Source organism: Salmo salar, chromosome 23, assembly GCF_965601325.2.
Source record: "Salmo salar chromosome 23, fSalSal1, whole genome shotgun sequence".
NCBI classification, from domain to species: domain Eukaryota; kingdom Metazoa; phylum Chordata; class Actinopteri; order Salmoniformes; family Salmonidae; genus Salmo; species Salmo salar.
The window spans coordinates 27,924,344-27,944,222 of NC_138313.1; the positions used below are offsets into that span (position 1 = coordinate 27,924,344).

The following is a 19,879-nucleotide window of genomic DNA, read 5'->3' on the forward strand; positions in this document are numbered from 1 at the left end:
CCCCCCCAAAAAAAATCTTGGGGCTGCCTCTCGGGTTTCCTAGCCAACCGTGTTCCAGCGTAACGTTCCCGATGGTTCCTCTGTCCAGCTGCCTCCACTCTCCTGAGTGCCTCCACCTGTTCCCATGGGAGGCGATCCCTTCCGGCCAGGATCTCTTCCCAGGTGTAGGCTCCCTTGCCATCCAGGACGTCCTCCCATGTCCATTCCTCCCTTTTTCTCTCCTGTCACTGCTCCTTCCTCTTCCGCTGCTTGGTCCTTGTTTGGTGGGTAATTCTGTAACGGCTGTCTATGGAAGAAGTGGACCAAAATGCGGCGGAGTTAGGGTTCGTCATATTTAATGTCACGAACACTATGCATTTACAAAAACAACAAAAACTGACAGCCAACACAGTCCTGTCAGGTGCAACCACATTGACAAGCACAATTACCCACGAAACACAAAGGAAACGTAGGCAACTTATGTGTGACTCCCAATCAACCACAACCCTCTACAGCTGTGCTTGATTGGAAGTCACACGGCCAAAATCAATGAAACAATAAAAAACACACACTCCCTTCTGCCACGTCCTGACCCAACTACACCCTCTACTGGTCAGGACGTGACAGTGGAGGTGCTGAGCTGTACCTGTGATGTTAGGTGCAGTGGCGGATTTAGGGATTTGGATATATATATATATATATATAAAGAGTAATACATTTAACATTAAAAAATGCATTACCTTTTAATGTTCCATGAACACAATGAATCATCTTTTCATCTGATTGTCTAAGAAATCACTACAAAAAGTAAGTTACATGTGCATGTTAATAAAAAATAATTCTGCATTCGAACAGTGCGCTGTGCACCTGACAACCTTCCTTCAATTCGCAAGTGGCTGAAAATACTGTATCTCACCGGAAAAAGCATCCAAATGAAACAGCACCCCTCTGTCTTACTATATGTAGCCCATGTATCTGATGCTGTCTTGCCAAAAAGTGTATGACATGCCATACTCTTTTTGGCCAGACAGCATCAAATGCATTGGCTACACATACATGTCCTCTGTCTCTGCCTCGACGACAAAGGTAGTATTATCAGCAGCACCTATCTTTTTACTAAAGAATTGCGTTAACTTAGGCAATTTATGTTAAAATGATATTTTCTCTGCCCAGCTCTGAAAGCTCCTCATTGCTGCAGCTTAATTTCAATGAAAGTCATGTTTGCAATCATATGGAGTGAAAACAATGCATGGGAACTCTGTCAGGGTGAAATAGTTCATTATTATTTATCAGTCCATGGGTGAGTAATGACACTTGTTTCTACTATTATGAGAAAAACTTTGAGTATATTAATATTGATACGAAATATATGGAAATCACTTATACATCTTTACTAATTATAATTAGGCTGTATGGAGTAAGTCACTTTATCGACAATGTGGCAACTTATTTATTTACTTTATTTATTTCTTAATACCTTCTGACCTAAAAAAAATATGCTGCTTAAGAGATTCCATGTGTAAGGCTGACACTCTGTAATGATAGTACAGGGCGGGGGAACCGGGGAACCGGGCATAGGTAAGGAGGGGCTGGGAATGGGGGGGGGAATGGTTTACAGAGGGGTTTGTGGGTTGGGAACGACCAATGGGTGGGTAACGCTTAAACAAAACAACAAAACAACAAAACGACGAAAATTTGACACACTGAAAACACTACCCACAAAAGCCAGGAAGAAAAAACCCTACTTAAATATGATCTCTAATCAGAGGCAACGAGGATCAGGCAACGAGGATCAGCTGCCTCCAATTAGAGATCAACCCAAACAATCCCCCAAAGTTGCAGAGTCCGAATGTAACATTATCAAAACAACCACAAAACACAAAGGGAGGGTGACAAAAGTCTATGGCTGCTCAAATGCAGTCCACATAACTTCCAGCATAGGAGGCGGCTCCGGTTCTGGGCGTACTCCCCGCTCCACCCGCTGATCCTTCTGCTTTATTACCACCTGACCGTGGATCGTCGAAGGAACCGGACTGTAGATCATTGCTGGAGGTTCTGGGTTGCGGGCCGCCGCTGGAGGCTCCGGGCTGGGGAGCGTCGGTGGAGGCTCCGGACTGGGGAGCGTCGCTGGAGGCTCCGGACTGGGGAGTGTCACTAGAGGCTCTGGACGGAAAAGCGTTGCCGGAGGCTCCGGACTGGGAGGCGTCATAATAGGTTCCGGACTAGTGAGCGTTGTTGCTGGCTCCATGCCATGGATCATCTCTACAGGTTCCGCGCCAAGGATCATCACTGGAGGCTTCTTACCATGGATTATCTCTACAGGTGCTGGGCCATGGATTATTCTTACAGGCTTTGTGCCATGGTTTATCCCTACAGGCTCCAGACCATTTATAATCCCTCCAGGCTTTTTGCCAAGGATTACTTCTTCAGGTTCCGGGCCATGGATTACCTCTTCAGGCTTCGTGCCATGGAATATCCCTACAAGCTCCGGGCCATGGATCATCACTAGAGGCTTACTGCCATGGATCATCTCTACAGGCGTCGGACCATCGATTATCACTGGAGGCTTTGTACGTGGAGCAGGAACCGGTCTCACCGGACTGGGGAGACGCACTGAGTACCGAGTGCTCAAAGCAGACACCGGCCTTACTGGGTTATGGATGCGCACTGAAGGGAGAGTGCGAAGAACAGGCACAAGACGTACTGGATTCTGGAGGCGCGCTGGAGGGAGAGCGCGAGGAGCAGGCACAGGACGTACTGTGCTATGGAGGCGCACTGGAGAGAGTGTGCGAGAGGCAGGCACATGCTCACCACAAAAAGCATGGGGAATTGGCTCAGATCCCAGTCCTGGTCCAGCCAAACTACCCGTTCTTCCCAAGTAGGCTCCGATATTGCTCAATTACCTGGCCCCAAGTCCAGTCTCTCCTCTCAATCCAATCCTGATGTGACCAGGTGTCCATTTCTTCCCGGGCACGCCGCTTGATCCAATCATGGTGGGTAGTTCTGTAACGTGGGTCGTATAAAGGGGACCAAGGCGCAGCGTGTAGAGTGCCGATTTTTACTTTTAATGAGTAACACTTAAAGAAAACGACCGACAACAGTTCCGTCAGGTGACATACACTAAACAGAAAACAACTACCCACAAAAGCCAGGAAGAAAAACCCCTACTTAAATATGATCTCTAATCAGAGGCAACGAGGATCAGCTGCCTCCAATTAGAGATCAACCCAAACAATCCCAACATAGAAATCGAAAAACTAGAACTTAAACATAGAAATAGAAAACATAGAACAACCCAAAACACCCCCTGTCACGCTCTGACCTACTCTACAATAGAAAATGACATCGTACTAGGATCAGGACGTGACACAAACATACAGTCAATTACACAATAGAAAAAGTCTATATACAGTGTGTGCAAATTAGGTAAGATAAGGGAGGTAAGGCAATAAATAGGCCATCGTGGCAAAATAATTACAATTTAGCAATTAAACACTGGATTGATAGATGTGCAATGATGAATGTGCAAGTAGAGATACTGGGGTGCAAAGGAACAAAATTACATCGCCAAAGTCAAGGATCGGCAGGATACTCAGTTTTACGAATGTATGTTTGGCAGCATGACTGAAGGATGCGTTGTTACGAAATAGGAAGCCGATTCTAGATTTAATTTTGGATTGGAAATGCTTAATGTGAGTCTGGAAGAAGAGTTTACAGTCTAACCAGACACCTAGGTATTTGTAGTTGTCCACATATTCTAAGTTGGAACCGTCCAGAGTAGTGATGCTGGACGGGCGGGCAGGTGCGGGCAGCGATCGGTTGAAGAGCATGCATTTAGTTTTGCTTGCATTTAAGAGCAGTTGGAGGCCACGGAAGGCGAGTTGTATGGCATTGAAGCTCATCTGGAGGTTAGTTAACACAGTGTCCAAAGAAGGGCCAGAAGTATACAGAATGGTGTCGTCTGCGTAGAGGTGGATCAGAGAATCACCAGCAGCAAGAGCGACATCATTGATGTATACAGAGAAGAGAGTCGGCCCGAGAATTGAACTCTGTGGCACCTCCATAGTGACTGCCAGAGGTCCGGACAACAGGCCTTCTGATTTGACACACTGAACTCTGTCTGAGAAGTATGAAGGAATATGAATTGAAATATTGTACCTGTAACCCCCCCCCCCCCTCAAAACAAAAAATGACAGAACAAACAAACATGTGTGTCACAAAAAAAAATATTTGGTCTCATTAACCTGGGCACAGCCATGCTGTATTTTGTTTAAGAATTACTAGAATTCTATTTTTTTTATTGCTTTCGAGGTCCCTTGATGAAGTGAGGCCTGAGGCAATTGTCTCTTCTATGCCATTGATCAGGTGTTAAAACACAGTAAACAGGAGGGGTGAAACCTCTGACAGGAAGGCCTGTGTACTGTGTGCTACATCAGACTGTAGCTAGTCACAGATCACTATGTCCTGTCAACTTCCACTAGAACTTGCTGTCCATTCCCCTGTTGAACTATCTATTTTAATCATTTGAAATACAGCATGAAGTCAGTGAATCACTGTATATCTGTTTCAAGGGTTCATTATCACTGATATTCTCCTCAGCATTTGAGGAGAGGGCAGGATTATGGCACACTCATATTTCAAGGTTTGTTAAATCCTCTTTTCATGACCATCACTTTAAATGAGTCTGTTCTGAAACCTAATGGGCCTCAGGGATTTAGAACCAAGGCAATCACATATTTGACTCTAACCTGTCTCGACCCTCGTCAAAGGTTCGGTGTGCAAATGTATGGTTCAGATATCCAATGAAACATACCACACTGACTATACCATATTGTTGAAAAATGATCAGCATGGTTATATCCATCATGTCATGGCTGTACAATAACTCCATAATATCCTCTGAATTGGTTATCTTCCAGCTGGTCAGGAGAGTATGTTCAGCAGGGTTGCCATTTGGTTGCTCTCTTTGAACTTGTGGTATTGTAAATCAAGTATTTTTTGTGGGAACCAAAGAGAGACAAGTCATGTTTTGAAAGCAGGGTATGTGTATGTGAAAGATGCCTCAATCAGATCAGCTCTGAAAAAGCGCTGATGTGAAAAGATCAAATCAAATCACATTTTATATGTCACATACACATGGTTAGCAGACGTTAATGCGAGTGTAGCAAAATGCTTGTGCTTCTAGTTCCGACAATGCAGTAATATCCAACGAGTAATCTAACCTAACAATTTCACAACAATTACCTTATACACACAAGTGTAAAGGAATGAATAAGAATATGTACATAAAAATATATGAATGAGCGATGGCCGAATGGCATAGGCAAGATGCAGTAGATGGTATAGAGTACAGTATATACATATGAGATGAGTAATGTAGGGTATGTAAACATTATATAAAGTGGCATTGTTTAGCCTCTCTGGGCTAGGCGGGACGAAATCGTCCCACCTACGCAACAGCCAGTGTAATCCCGTGGCGCGATTTTCAAATACCTTAGAAATGCTATTACTTCAATTTCTCAAACATATGACTATTTTACACCATTTTAAAGACAAGACTCTCGTTAATCTAACCACACTGTCCGATTTCAAAAAGGCTTTACAACGAAAGCAAAACATTAGATTATGTCAGCAGAGTACCCAGCCAGAAATAACCAATTTTTCAGGCTAGCATATAATGTCACAAAAACCCAGAAGACAGCTAAATGCAGCACTAACCTTTGATGATCTTCATCAGATGACACACCTAGGACATTATGTTATACAATACATGCATGTTTTGTTCAATCAAGTTCATATTTATATCAAAAACCAGCTTTTTACATTAGCATGTGACGTTCAGAACTAGTATACCCCCCGCAAACCTCCGGTGAATTTACTAAATTACTCACGATAAACGTTCACAAAAAACATAACAATTATTTTAAGAATTATAGATACAGAACTCCTTTGTGCAATCGAGGTGTCCGATTTTAAAATAGCTTTTCGGTGAAAGCACATTTTGCAATATTCTGAGTACATAGCCCAGCCATCACGGCTAGCTATTTAGACACCCACCAAGTTTAGCCCTGACCAAACTCCGATTTACTATTACAAAAGTTTGATTACCTTTGGTGTTCTTCGTCAGAATGCACTCCCAGGACTGCTACTTCAATAACAAATGTTGGTTTGGTCCAAAATAATCCATCGTTATATCCAAATAGCGGCGTTTTGTTCGTGCGTTCAAGACACTATCCGAAGTGTAAATAAGGGTCACGAGCATGGCGCAATTCGTGACAAAAAAATTCTAAATATTCCATTACCGTACTTCGAGCATGTCAACCGCTGTTTAAAATTCATTTTTATGCCATTTTTCTCGTAAAAAAGCGATAATATTCCGACCGGGAATCTGCGTTTAGGTAAACAGACAAAAGAAAACAAAGCATTCTGTCGACGCGGGCATGCGCCTGAGTCTCACAGTACTGTAACCAGCCACTACCCAAACGCGATACTTTTTTTCAGCCAGAGCCTGCAAAGCCACGATTCAGCTTTTTGCCGCCTTCTGAGAGCCCATGGGAGCCGTAGGAAGTGTCACGTAACAGCAGAGATCCTCTGTAATGGATAGAGATAATCAAGAAGGGCAAGAAATTGTCAGACAGGCCACTTCCTGCATGGAATCTTCTCAGGTTTTGGCCTGCCATATGAGTTATGTTATACTCACAGACACCATTCAAACAGTTTTAGAAACTTTAGGGTGTTTTCTATCCAAAGCCAATAATTATATGCATATTCTAGTTACTGGGCAGGAGTAGTAACCAGATTAAATCGGGTACGTTTTTTATCCAGCCGTGTCAATACTGCCCCCTAGCCCTAACAGGTTAAAGTGGCTAGTGATACATTTATTACATCAATTTTTCCATTATTCAAGTGGCTAGAGATGAGTCAGTATGTTGGCAGCAGCCACTCAATGTTAGTGATGGCTGTTTAACAGTCTGATGGCCTTGAGATAGAAGCTGTTTTTCAGTCTCTCGGTCCCCGCTTTGATGCACCTGTACTGACCTCGCCTTCTGGATGATAGCGGGGTGAACAGGCAGTGGCTCGGGTGGTTGTTGTTCTTGATGATCTTTTTGGCCTTCCTGTGACATCGGGTGGTGTAGGGCAGGTAGTTTGCCCCCGGTGATGCGTTGTGCATCTGATGTGCTTCGTCAAAAGACAAATTAGGGGAAAAAATAACATAATTGTGCTGCATGTCTAAATGCAGCCATACTGTTTCATGGTACTGTAGGAAAGAATAATAGCCAAATGACAAAAAAAGAGAGAGAATCCAGCATGTGCGCTGCCTGGTGGTGAGGGGCTTTAGCAGAGGCCTGAAGCTGAGAACAAAACACAGTGGAGTCCTGCCGTCTGTCTCTAAACAAACAAGCAGTATTGGGCACCCAGTGCTCTTGCCAGCCACCTCCACCATGCCGCCACGCAGCCCGAAGACGTCTGCTGCCTGGGGAGGTGACAGAGGGGCGAGGAGAGGGGTGCAGCCACACTGCCATATGGATTTTGATTTGGTCGGAGAAAAAACTCATGTCAAAACGTGTCTCCTACTGAGGCAGCTTCATGCTTTCCTTTAGTAGCTTTGCTCTCTATCTCACCAGAGCAGGACGCTGACATTCTCACGACGTAACAAATGTGAAAATGGCGTGTGAAAATGGCGCCAGAAGAAATGGCAGCAATTTTACGGGCGCCCAACCAATTGTGCTATTATGTGTTTTTTTGTGTTATTTGTAACTTATTTTGTACATAATGTTTCTGCATCCGTATCTTACGGCAAAAAAGAGCTTCTGGATATCAGGACAGCGATCAATCACCTTGGATTAGACTAAGATATTTTCTTCAAAAAGCAGGGCGAACAGGACATTCTCCAATCACCCGACAAGGCCAACATCCCAGTTATTTGCAAGAGGAAGCGACGCAGGTACAGAGGACGCAGAGAGGGATGCCTCGTAAAAATCCGCAGAAGACGAGTGGGAAAGTGGGAAAAATGCCCCTCTAGATTTCACTGCAAGTAGGCTGTTTTGGTATAATATGGCTGAATAGGCTTGTTCAAATTTACATTATTGTTTCATTAGTTAACTAAGTTAATGACTGACTAGGCTAATTCTTATTCATGTTTTTGGTGTTGTTGCATTTCCAATGAAGAGAGTGTCACAGGCATCAGAATGAGTAGACCAAGGCGCAGCGTGTATAGTGTTCATATTTAAACTTTTAATGAAGACACTTGAACCAAAACAATAAAACGACTGACAACAGTTCCGTAAGGTACACTGACAAAACGGAAAACAACTACCCACAAAACACAAAGAAAAAACAGGCTGCCGAAGTATGGTTCCTAATCAGAGACAACGATAGACAGCTGCCTCTGGTTAGGAACCATACTCGGCCCAACACAAAGAAATACAAAAACATAGAATGCAAACATAGAATGTCCACCCACCTATCACACCCTGGCCTAGCTCAAATGAGAAAACACAGCTCTCCTAGGTCAGAGCGTGACAGAGAGTTAGATCACTAGAAAGTAGCATGCAGTCAGACCAGGGCCCGTATTCACAAAGCATCTCAGAGTCGAAGTACTGATTTTAGGATCAGATTGGCCTTTTATATCACAATGAAGGATTACATTGACAAGGGGGAGCTGGTCCTAGATCACTATTCCTACCCGGAAGACGCTTTGTGAATACGGGCTGTTGCTCAAAAAATCATACGCTCTGTGTACTTGTCTGTTTAAATTCACAGAAGTTAGTCCAAATTTGAAAACCAACATCAAATCAAATCAAATGTATTTATATAGCCCTTCTTACATCAGCTGATATCTCAAAGTGCTGTACAGAAACCCAACCTAAAACCCCAAACAGCAAGCAATGCAGGTGTAGAAGCACGGTGGCTAGGAAAAACTCCCTAGAAAGGCCAAAACCTAGGAAGAAACCTAGAGAGGAACCAGGCTATGAGGGGTGGCCAGCCCTCTTCTGGCTGTGCCGGGTGGAGATTATATCAGCACATGGCCTAGATGTTCAAATGTTCATAAATTACCAGCATGGTCAAATAATAATAATCATAGTAGTTGTCGAGGGTGCAACAAGTCAGTAACACAAGAGTAAGTGTCAGTTGGCTTTTTCATAGTCGATCTTTGAGAGTATCTCTACCACTCCTGCTGTCTCTAGAGAGTTGAAAACAGCAGGTCTGGGACAGGTAGCACGTCCGGTGAATAGGTCAGGGTTCCAGCAGGTCTGGGACAGCAGGTCTAGGACAGGTAGCACGTCCGGTGAACAGGTCAGGGTTCCATAGCTGCAGGCAGAACAGTTGGAACTGGAGCAGCAGCACGGCCAGGAGAACTGGGGACCGCAAGGAGTCATCAAGCCAGGTAGTCCTGAGGCATGGTCCTAGGGCTCAGGTCCTCCGAGAGAGAGCATATTTAAATTCACACAGGACACCTGAAAAGACAAGAGAAATACTCCAGATGTGACAGACTGACCCTAGCCCCCCGACACATAAACTACTGCAGCATAAATACTGGAGGCTGAGACAGGAGGGGTCAGGAGACACTGTGGCCCCATCCGATGAAACCCCCGGACAGGGCCAAACAGGTAGGATATAACCCCACCCACTTTGCCAAAGCACAGCCTCCACACCACTGGAGGGATATCTCCAACCACCAATTTACCATCCTGAGACAAGGCAGAGTATAGCCCACAAAGATCTCCGCCACGGCACAGCCCAAGGGGGGGCGCCAACCCAGACAGGAAGACCACGTCAGTGACTCAACCCACTCAAGTGACGCACCCCTCCCAGGGACGGCATGGAAGAACACCAGTAAGCCAGTGACTCAGCCCCCGTAATAGGGGTAGAGGCAGAGAATCCCAGTGGAAAGAGGGGAAACCGGCCAGGCAGAGACAGCAAGGGCGGTTCGTTGCTCCAGCCTTTCCGTTCACCTTCACACCCCTGGGCCAGACTACACTTAATCATAGGACCTACTGAAGAGATGTGTCTTCAGTAAAGACTTAAAGGTTGAGACTGAGTCTGCGTCTCTCACATGGGTAGGCAGACTATTCCATAAAAATGGAGCTCTATAGGAGAAAGCCCTGCCTCCAGCTGTTTGCTTAGAAATTCTAGGAACAATTAGGAGGCCCGCGTCTTGTGACCGTAGCGTACGTGTAGGTATGTACGGCAGGACCAAATCAGAAAGATAAGTAGGAGCAAGCCCATATAATGCTTTGTAGGTTAGCAGTAAAACCTTGAAATCAGCCCTTGCCTTAACAGGAAGCCAGTGTAGGGAGGCTAGCACTGGAGTAATATGATCAAATTTTTTGGTTCTAGTCAGGATTCTAGCAGCTATATTTAGCACTAACTGAAGTTTATTTAGTGCTTTATCCAGGTAGCCGGAAAGTAGAGCATTGCAGTAGTCCAACCTAGAAGTAACAAAGGCATGGATTAATGTTTCTGCGTCATTTTTGGACAGAAAGTTTCTGATTTTTGCAATGTTACGTACATGGAAAAAAGCTGTCCTTGAAACAGTCTTGATATGTTCTTCAAAAGAGAGATCAGGGTCCAGAGTAACGCCGAGGTCCTTCACAGTTTTATTTGAGACGACTGTACAACCATCCAGATTAATTGTCAGATTCAACAGAAGATCTCTTTGTTTCTTGGGACCTAGAACAAGCATCTCTGTTTTGTCCGAGTTTAAGAGTAGAAAGTTTGCAACCATCCACTTCCTTATGTCTGAGAAACAGGCTTCTAGCGAGGGCAATTTTGGGGCTTCACCATGTTTCATTGAAATGTACAGCTGTGTGTCATCCGCATAGCAGTGAAATTTAACATTATGTTTTCGAATGACATCCCCAAGAGGTAAAATATATAGTGAAAACAATAGTGGTCCTAAAACGGAACCTTGAGGAACACCGAAATTTACAGTTGATTTTTCAGAGGACAAACCATTTACAGAGACAAACTGATATCTTTCCGACAGATAAGACCTAAACCAGGCCAGAACTTGTATATGTAGACCAATTTGGGATACCAATCTCTCCATAAGAATGTGGTGATCGATGGTATCAAGAGCAGCACTAAGATCTAGGAGCACGAGGACAGACGCAGAACCTCGGTCTGACGTCATTAAAAGGTCATTTACCACCTTCACAAGTGCAGTCTCAGTGCTATGATGGGGTCTAAAACCAGACTGAAGCGTTTCGTATACATTGTTTGTATTCAGGAAGGCAGTGAGTTGCTGCGCAACAGCTTTTCACATTTTTTTGAGAGGAATGGAAGATTCGATATAGGCCGATAGTTTTTTATAATTTCTGGGTCAAGATTTGGCTTTTTCAAGAGAGGCTTTATTACTGCCACTTTTAGTGAGTTTGGTAGACATCCGGTGGATAGAGAGCCGTTTATTATGTTCAACATAGGAGGGCCAAGCACAGAAAGCAGCTCTTTCAGTAGTTTAGTTGGAATAGGGTCCAGTATGCAGCTTGAAGGTTTAGAGGCCATGATTATTTTCATAATTGTGTCAAGAGATATAGTACTAAAACACTTTAGTGTCTCCCTTGATCCTAGTTCCTGGCAGGGTTGTGCAGACTCAGGACAACGGAGCTTTGGAGGAATACGCAGATTTCAAGAGGAGTCCGTAATTTGCTTTCTAATGATCATGATCTTTTCCTCAAAGAAGTTCATGAATTCATCACTGCTGAAGTGAAAGCCATCCTCTCTTGGGGAATGTTGCTTTTTAGTTAACTTTGCGACAGTATCAAAAAGAAATTTCGGATTGTTCTTATTTTCCTCAATTAAGTTGGAAAAATAGGATGATCGAGCAGCAGTGAGGGCTCTTCGATACTGCACGGTACTGTCTTTCCAAGCTAGTCGGAAGACTTCCAGTTTGGTGTGGCGCCATTTCCGTTCCAATTTTCTGGAAGCTTGCTTCAGAGCTCGGGTATTTTCTGTATACCAGGGAGCTAGTTTCTTATGACAAATGTTTTTAGTTTTTAGGGGTGCAACTGCATCTAGGGTATTGCGCAAGGTTAAATTGAGTTCCTCGGTTAGGTGGTTAACTGATTTTTGTCCTCTGACGTCCTTGGGTAGGCAGAGGGAGTCTGGAAGGGCATCAAGGAATCTTTGGGTTGTCTGAGAATTTATAGCACGACTTTTAATGCTTCTTGGTTGGGGTCTGAGCAGATTATTTGTTGCGTTTGCGAACGTAATAAAATGGTGGTCCGATAGTTCAGGATTATGAGGAAAAACATTAAGATCCACAGCATTTATTCCATGGGACAAAACTAGATCCAGAGTATGACTGTGGCAGTGAGTAGGTCCAGAGACATGTTGGACAAAACCCACTGAGTCGATGATGGCTCCGAAAGCATGACAAACATGCTATGAAAAAGTTATTGCTTTGGAATCTTACAATAAAAAAAGGAACCTTTGGTGTTATAGAGCAGCCAAAGTGCATCGTTAGACATTTTGTTTGCCCTTCCGCTAAACATAGAATCAGGATTTTTAGGCAAAGGTTTTTAAGAGCCATGTTAATAATGAAGACACTTGGAAACACCTTGGCTACTAAATATACATAGTAAGAAGGTTCTAACAATGATTTTATCAGTGCGAAGGCTCTGGGAAACGAGGCCCAGATTATTCCATCAGTAGGCTAAAGGAAGAGACTGAGGGCAACTTTTAAAGGGACTCTAGAGCAGTGGAACAGAGTGACTCACGTTTTCAGAACCCGGCCTTGATGGGATTCCTGCCTCATTAAACCACTAACAACTGGAAAACACAAGGCTGGCTGGACAGCGCTGCTTACATCCATAATCTCCTCAGCAGCCATAATGGCCTTTGATTTTATTTAAAAGATTATTGTGGGGCTGGAAAGTGTAATACATGAAAGGACATGATTGGCATGGCCAGACTACCGCATTTTTGGAAATCATCTATTTTACTATATTTCAACACATTTTGCCATGGTGCAGAGAACGAATTGCTGTTTTTTAGCTCATCTCATGCTTTTTTTCACATTTTGCCATCAGGCTGAGAGAGAATGTGCAGTTTAAAACGCAATTTCCTGCTATTCTATTTTTTTTCCCACATGAGACTGAGAGAACATTTAGCAGTTTTGAAGCGAATTCCCTGCAATTCTACACATTTCACTATCAGGGCCCGTTCGGTAATCCGGCCCTGAAGGTTGGGCTATATTTCTGCAGTTTGTACGTCAGTGTCAACAATGTGAGCTGTGATCATCTCTGATGTTAAAATACTTTAGCAGGTATGCAGGGGGCACTATTATCTCACAAGTGCACTTCTCCACATGCCACCTGACTGGGTATTATATAACTGTCCCAGGTCATCTACAAGTCTATGCTAGGTAAAGCTCCGCCTTATCTCAGCTCACTGGTCACGATAACAACACCCACCCGTAGCACGCGCTCCAGCATGTATATCTCACTAGTCATCCCCAAAGCCAACACCTCCTTTGGCCGCCTTTCCTTCCAGTTCTCTGCTGCCAGTGACTGGAACGAATTGCAAAAATCGCTGAAGCTGGAGACTTACATTTCCCTCACTAACTTTAAACATCAGCTATCTGAGCAGCTAACCGATCGCTGCAGCTGTACATAGTCTATCTGTAAATAGCCCACCCAATCTACCTACCTCATCCCCATATTGTTTTTATTTACTTTTCTGCTCTTTTGTACACCCGTATCACTACTTTCACACCATCATCTGCTCATCTATCACTCCAGTGTTAATCTGCTAAATTGTATATACTTTGCTACTATGGCCTATTTATTGCCTTACCTCCTCACGCCATTTGCACACACTGTATATAGACTTTCTTTTTTTTCTATTGTGTACGCTTGTTTATTCCATGTAACTTTTTCTGTCGCACTGCTTTGCTTTATCTTGGCCAGGTCGCAGATGTAAATGAGAACTTGTTCTCAACTAGCTTACCTGGTTAAATAAAAATGAAAAAAAAAAAAAATGAATTAATGCTTTTATTTTATTACTTTATCAATATACTGTATTTCATGGTATTCAAAATGCCACGGTTTCGAATGTTTGAGAAAGATACGAAGCAGTCATGAATTATGATAGTGACATTTTATATTGAGCAGTGAATAATTCTCTAGGAAATCTATATTGAAATAGATATTTTGTATTACCAAGGCAGCAGTTATGTGAAGCTTTACAGATACATCACTCTGGATCTGCAGGATCTAGCTTCTAATCGTACATGATTCTGCTTCTAAAAGGTGAGTGTGCAATTGATAATGTAATAACGCCATTTACGAGAAGAAACAACAAAGCTCTTCAACACCTCATTTTATTGTCCCAACATTCAAAAGTACAAATAATTCAAACACAACAGTTTTATGAGAAAAAAAAAAAAACATTTACAGCAAGATTTTTATTTTGTTTCCAGTTTCAGAAATTACCTAAACTAGCAAGGATAACATGAAGTCATTCATCGCAGTAATTGGATTAAGAATACTAAGAATAACAGCAATAATAATAATAATAACAATAATCAATAATCGATAATTGATAAGTGATAGCATAAGTAAGAGAGACCAGTAAGGCCCTGTGAACTTTTTTCTTATTTTTTGTCTTTAAAGATAGTTAATAGATTTTCAGATAGTAAACAAACACATTTTAGGAGAAAATGAAAAATGACAAGAGCCTTGTTCCTCTCGTTACCTTCCCTCCTACACTACTGGCTGTTGATTTCCTATTGGCAGGCTGCCACTATAAGGCGCTACAGGGGATGGTGTGAGCCATAGGGGTTGGACATAGACCGAGGTGACACAGCCCCATGTTTTAAACACCCTTACAAACACACACATACACACACACACACACACACACACACACACACACACACACACACACACACACACACACACACACACACAAACGTTTTCACAAACACACACGCATGAACACACAGACGCACAAGAGGGTCTAGACAGAACACAGGCACACATCATAAGAGTTCAAAAGACATAGGAAATATGTTCACACATCAGAACGACATTCTACTGGGGTTGTTGCATAATTCAAGCTCCCAACAGCTCTGGAGCATGAAAAGGGGTCCGTTGGTGTTCTGAGGTCAGAACCGTATAGTGGTTGGATGATGTCAGATGGGCTGCCTAAGACGTGGTTATGAGAGAGTATGAATATGCATGTCAAAGTGTTTATAATTTCCCTACACCTCATGTTTTCTGGCTCAACAAAATCCAATTCAGTACTTCTGGAACCATTCCCTACCTTTACCTTTCAAAATATATATAATATTATAGTATATAAAATATAGAATGGGTACAATCCATGAAATACCTTCAGTCTTTTTAAATTGCAACAACTGCCATAAGTACAGTTAGTGTGCAATGTTCAAGATCTCTTTAAAGAGATGTTCTTATGTAACTTTCAAACATGACGATTCTCTAAAAATAAGTTTGACTCTTAGGTGAGTTGACTGATTACTCAAGTGCAATGAATGACCCTCAAATACAATGGACATTTATTTGCTCATCAAATTCATGTGCCCGAGTCTCCAAAATTGGATGTTATAAAATGTTTGAAAACTGAAAACTATGCTTCAGACCCACATTTTTGCATAAAGTTTCATCACAAAGCGGTAGTGTGGAGGGAGGGTGCGGAGTGGCTTTAAAACGACACAAACTTATCACAGGTTATATTGAACCAGAACAACTGTTATAACATTCTATTAAGACTAAACTGTATTGAAAAAGATTTAAAGATTTTGTTTAACAAGACAAGAAAAAAGCAATAGCAAATTTAACTATCAACTAGGTTATGCATAGCGAGTAACTGTTTCTAGTAATAAGGGAAGAGCGTCACCAACCCTCTTGACATTTTTTTTCGTTTTCAACTTTTGGATTTTTTATATTGTAATTTTGATATATCGGTACAAAGCACAAACGTACTAAAAGTTCTCAGTGCAGTGGACTAACGGAAGAGCCTCTCCCCTAGTCGCTTGGTTCCCTTTTGCTCAGAAACGTCCTCCCTCCCTGTACCAGAATCACGTAAATACACAGACCGAACAAATAAATACCAAAATAAATAAATAATTCATATAAATAAATAGTTGAAGCAATGAAACAATCAATAAATAATGAATAAATACGTTATTTTATAAGCTTTTGTTCAATTTCTTTTGCCGCGGTAGTTAACAAAAATGTAATCCAAAACGTTTTTTTTCCCACAAGCGACATGACAACATATTAAACAGGATTCCTCACGAGTTTTCTAAATAACTGAACCATCACTTCATAAAGTTGTCATATGAAAAAGACAAGCTAAAACAAAAAACAGTGACAACTCATATAGATATAGATATTGTAAAACAAATGTAGACTATATATTATCTATTTGTACACAACAAATAAAGACACCGTTGTAATAGATCCTTTGAGGAAACAAATATCTAGACTAACATAACTAGCTAATTATTATAGAATTTTGACAATGCTTCACACTCAGCAAGTAACCTAAAAGTCAGCAAGCCAAAGAAAACTCTTTAAGTGATTCTTACATGGCCCAAAGTCCGTCATCTGGTTTTTCAGCAAGGGATAATCTAACCAGATGGGGGCCAACAATAAAAATAAAAAAGAACAGCAGCTCAATTCAATGTCAGCATCAAAGTATTTTTTTCCTCTAAACAACACATAGAACAACAAACTTGGATATTTAAGATACGTGAATCATGTAATATAGCACCTACTGTTGATCGCTAAAGGACGTTCTTTTCAAATTCCACAAAATGATAGCAAAGAAATCAATAGATAATGTAGGTTTTCTAAATGGATAGATGTGTATATAGTCATTACTGATATCCCATAGACTGACAAAAAGAAAACAAGTGGACAATGCTTCTTGCTTTGGGCTCCGGACTGTGAGGATGGTTAGGCCTTGAAAGACCTCTTTCCCTTCCCTTTTGGGTATCGCTGTTGAATAATTACGCACTATGAAAAATTACGAAGATCACCTGCCTCAATTTTCATCCCTTGACAAAACCTTTCATCTACAAAATCATCGCCAATCAATTTCTCCTAAAAACAAACAACCTTTGATCCTAAAAAGTACCACTGCAGAACGAACAAGACAAGGTGGCGCACATCCCTCCCCCCACCCTCTAATTAGCCAGTCAAAATATTTTTCTATTTTTTCAAATCCAGATTCTTGTAAAAATTCTTCAATAATTCTTATTTTAATTATCATATTATAAAAATAGATTTTCTTCTCTTTATTTTTTATTTTTCTAAATGCATTTTCAAGCAAAGAGATTCTCTCTTTGGCAATAGTGTTTTTTAAATCACTTAATGTGTCACCAGGAAAGCTAACCCATCCCCTCCCTCTCCCGATCTCCCAAACCCCAGTGAGGAAAGAAATGTTTTGTTTGCAATACAAAACATATTTTTTTTAAATAATTTTTTCTGCATCAGAGAAAACAGGATTGTGTAATCCCTTAGAATTTATAGGGGTTTTTAATATACACAAAAAATGAATGAATGGTCACCAATTTAAAAAAGAGCCCCCTCTCTTCTTCTGTCAGGGAGGCATAATTCTAACGACAGTGGATCCGGATTTAAAAAAGAAAGAAATCCTGAATCAAGACCAAGAAAGTTCAATCTAAAAAGGATATTCTCTTCTTTGAAATAAGGGGACTGGTTTTGCTACTGTTTACATAGAAGAGAAAATCATTTAACAATCACAAGAACAGAAAGGATATACAACAGGAATCCTGTATTATCACAGGGATTCCCAAATCATGGATATTTTTATCTTTCATTTTGTAATACTTAGGCAACATTGGCTTATAGGTCCAAAGCTATATTATAAGCCGTTTCTAGTTCTTTTTTGTTTGTTTGTTTGCTGTGTTCCTGTTGGAGAGTTGATGTGTTGGGCGACTATAAGGGTGATGGTGGTGACAGGGGATTTGGAGTGAGGAGGGGTTCAGGACTTGTGGGTCTTATTGGTCTTGAACGAGACTTGCAAGACGCGGTCGCCCAACCGGTACCCATTGAGACTGGCGATGGCCATAGCCGCCTCGTCGTAGTTCGTCATGGTGACGAAGCCGAAGCCCTTGCACTTGTTGGTGTTGAAGTCGCGGATGACCTTGACGTTGTTGACCGCTCCGAAGGGCCCGAACAGCTGCCACAGGACGCTCTCGTCAGAGTCTGGAGACAGGTTGTAGACAAAGATGCACCAGCCAGTGCCTGTGTGGCCAGGGATGTTCATGCCCACCAGGCTAGTCATGCTGTCAATGGTGATGGGAGAAAACCTGCACCACAAGATAGACAGGGAGAGAGATAGGGAGGGAGATAAAGAGCACAATGTTAAGTGAAACAAATGTCAAATTGAGAGAAATAGGAAACCCACTGCGTGTGCATGGATTTACAAGCTCTGAGCTTGTAGGACAAGCCATTTCCCTATACACTCAAGTTCCCCTCCAAGTGTCCAAAGTGAAACCAAACTCTGGAATCCCAAGCATCTACTGTATTGGTTTTAAGGCTTTTTAATATAACTAGCTCCAACCAGCCCTCAGTACATACAGTACCAACCAAACAGCTCTAGCATTCCTATCCATCCAACATGGATTATTACCAGTGCTACCCAGTGCACAATGCACTATGGGTATATCTGTCTGTGTACAGTATCCTCCTGCTAGACTATCTCCCCTCTATCGCTCCTCGCTATTGACTGAGCGGCTTCTTCTCAAGGCTGACTGCTCTGTGGGGGCCTGCTGGGAAACATCTCCAGCAGCAGCATACGAGGGAGGGAGGCACAAGGGAAGCTTTTCTCCTTCTGTCTCCCTGAGTGCCTCTATTGGGAACTAAATTGCAGGAACTTGCTGAATTAAAACATTTTTAAATTCATCAGATATTGAGTATGCAACCAAGTAAATCTGCTCTTATTCGCCCTGTAATCTTCTCCCTTTTTGCAATACAGAGATTTGAATGCTCAGTTGACTTCACTTACTGCCTTTCCGCTTAAAGGAAATTGCCACTTTAAATAAAAGGTAAATTGGATAAAAGGTTAATTTCTTATGCCACCTCTGTAGGAATGACTATAAGCATTATTGGGTATGCTTTAATTGAGATTTCCGCTTTACTGCAGCTGTCTCAGAGAAGCCTCCTCCTTATTCAGGAAGGAGAAAACTAAATGGAAAATGGAAGCCCTTTACAGCCCAGTACCAGTAGCAATACGAACAAAGTGTATTCCATCCACCAACACTGCAGTCATATGTTTTGGGGTGGATGAGGATGACAGTGATCATAGTCTTGTATCGGCAAGAATCAGTACTACATGAGCTTTAACATCTTTGCCATCACAATATTCTTTTAGGTTATTGTTTGTGTCTCATTACAGTCACTCTATCAACTGAGCTCCCGAGTGGTGCAGCGGTCTAAGGCACTGCATCTCAGTGCTTGAGGTGTCACTACAGACACCCTAGTTCAATTCCAGGCTGTATCACAACTGGCTATGATTGGGAGCCCCATAGGGTGGTGCACAATTGGCCCAGTGTTGTCTGGGTTTGGCTGGTGTAGGCTGTCATTATCTTGTAAATAAGAATTTGTTCTTAACTGCCTAGTTAAATTTACGTAAAATAATATATAGATTTTTAAAATACATCACCCTGTGTCAAATGAATATTTTTAACAGCAAGTCTTCCATTCACTAGAGGTTTTATAACATACAGTTATGAATATAACTACTGTCCCCTGAAGGAGGGAACGAGGTATAACATACTATGGGCAGTCAACGACCCATAATACTCACCTGAAAACTGAAATCATGCCCAACTGGCCAATGGATGCCAAGCCCGCCCTCAGAAGCCCCGCCTTGCTGGCTATAATACCGGGGCCCGCATTAA

At 42.2% G+C, this 19,879-nt stretch overlaps 1 protein-coding gene across 7 annotated transcripts in view; it reads right to left on the reverse strand.

The window, feature by feature from the left end:
- Nucleotides 1-14,288: 14,288 nt before the first annotated feature.
- Nucleotides 14,289-19,879, reverse strand: part of LOC106584331 (ELAV-like protein 4) — an 81,106-nt gene continuing 75,515 nt past the window's right edge. For all 7 annotated transcript variants that reach the window (XM_082968022.1, XM_014169500.3, XM_014169498.3 and 4 more), the window contains one exon: nucleotides 14,289-18,286. In XM_082968022.1, coding sequence (XP_082824148.1) covers nucleotides 17,959-18,286 — 328 coding nt within the window. In that variant the 3' untranslated portion in view covers nucleotides 14,289-17,958. The remainder of the gene's footprint in view (nucleotides 18,287-19,879) is intronic.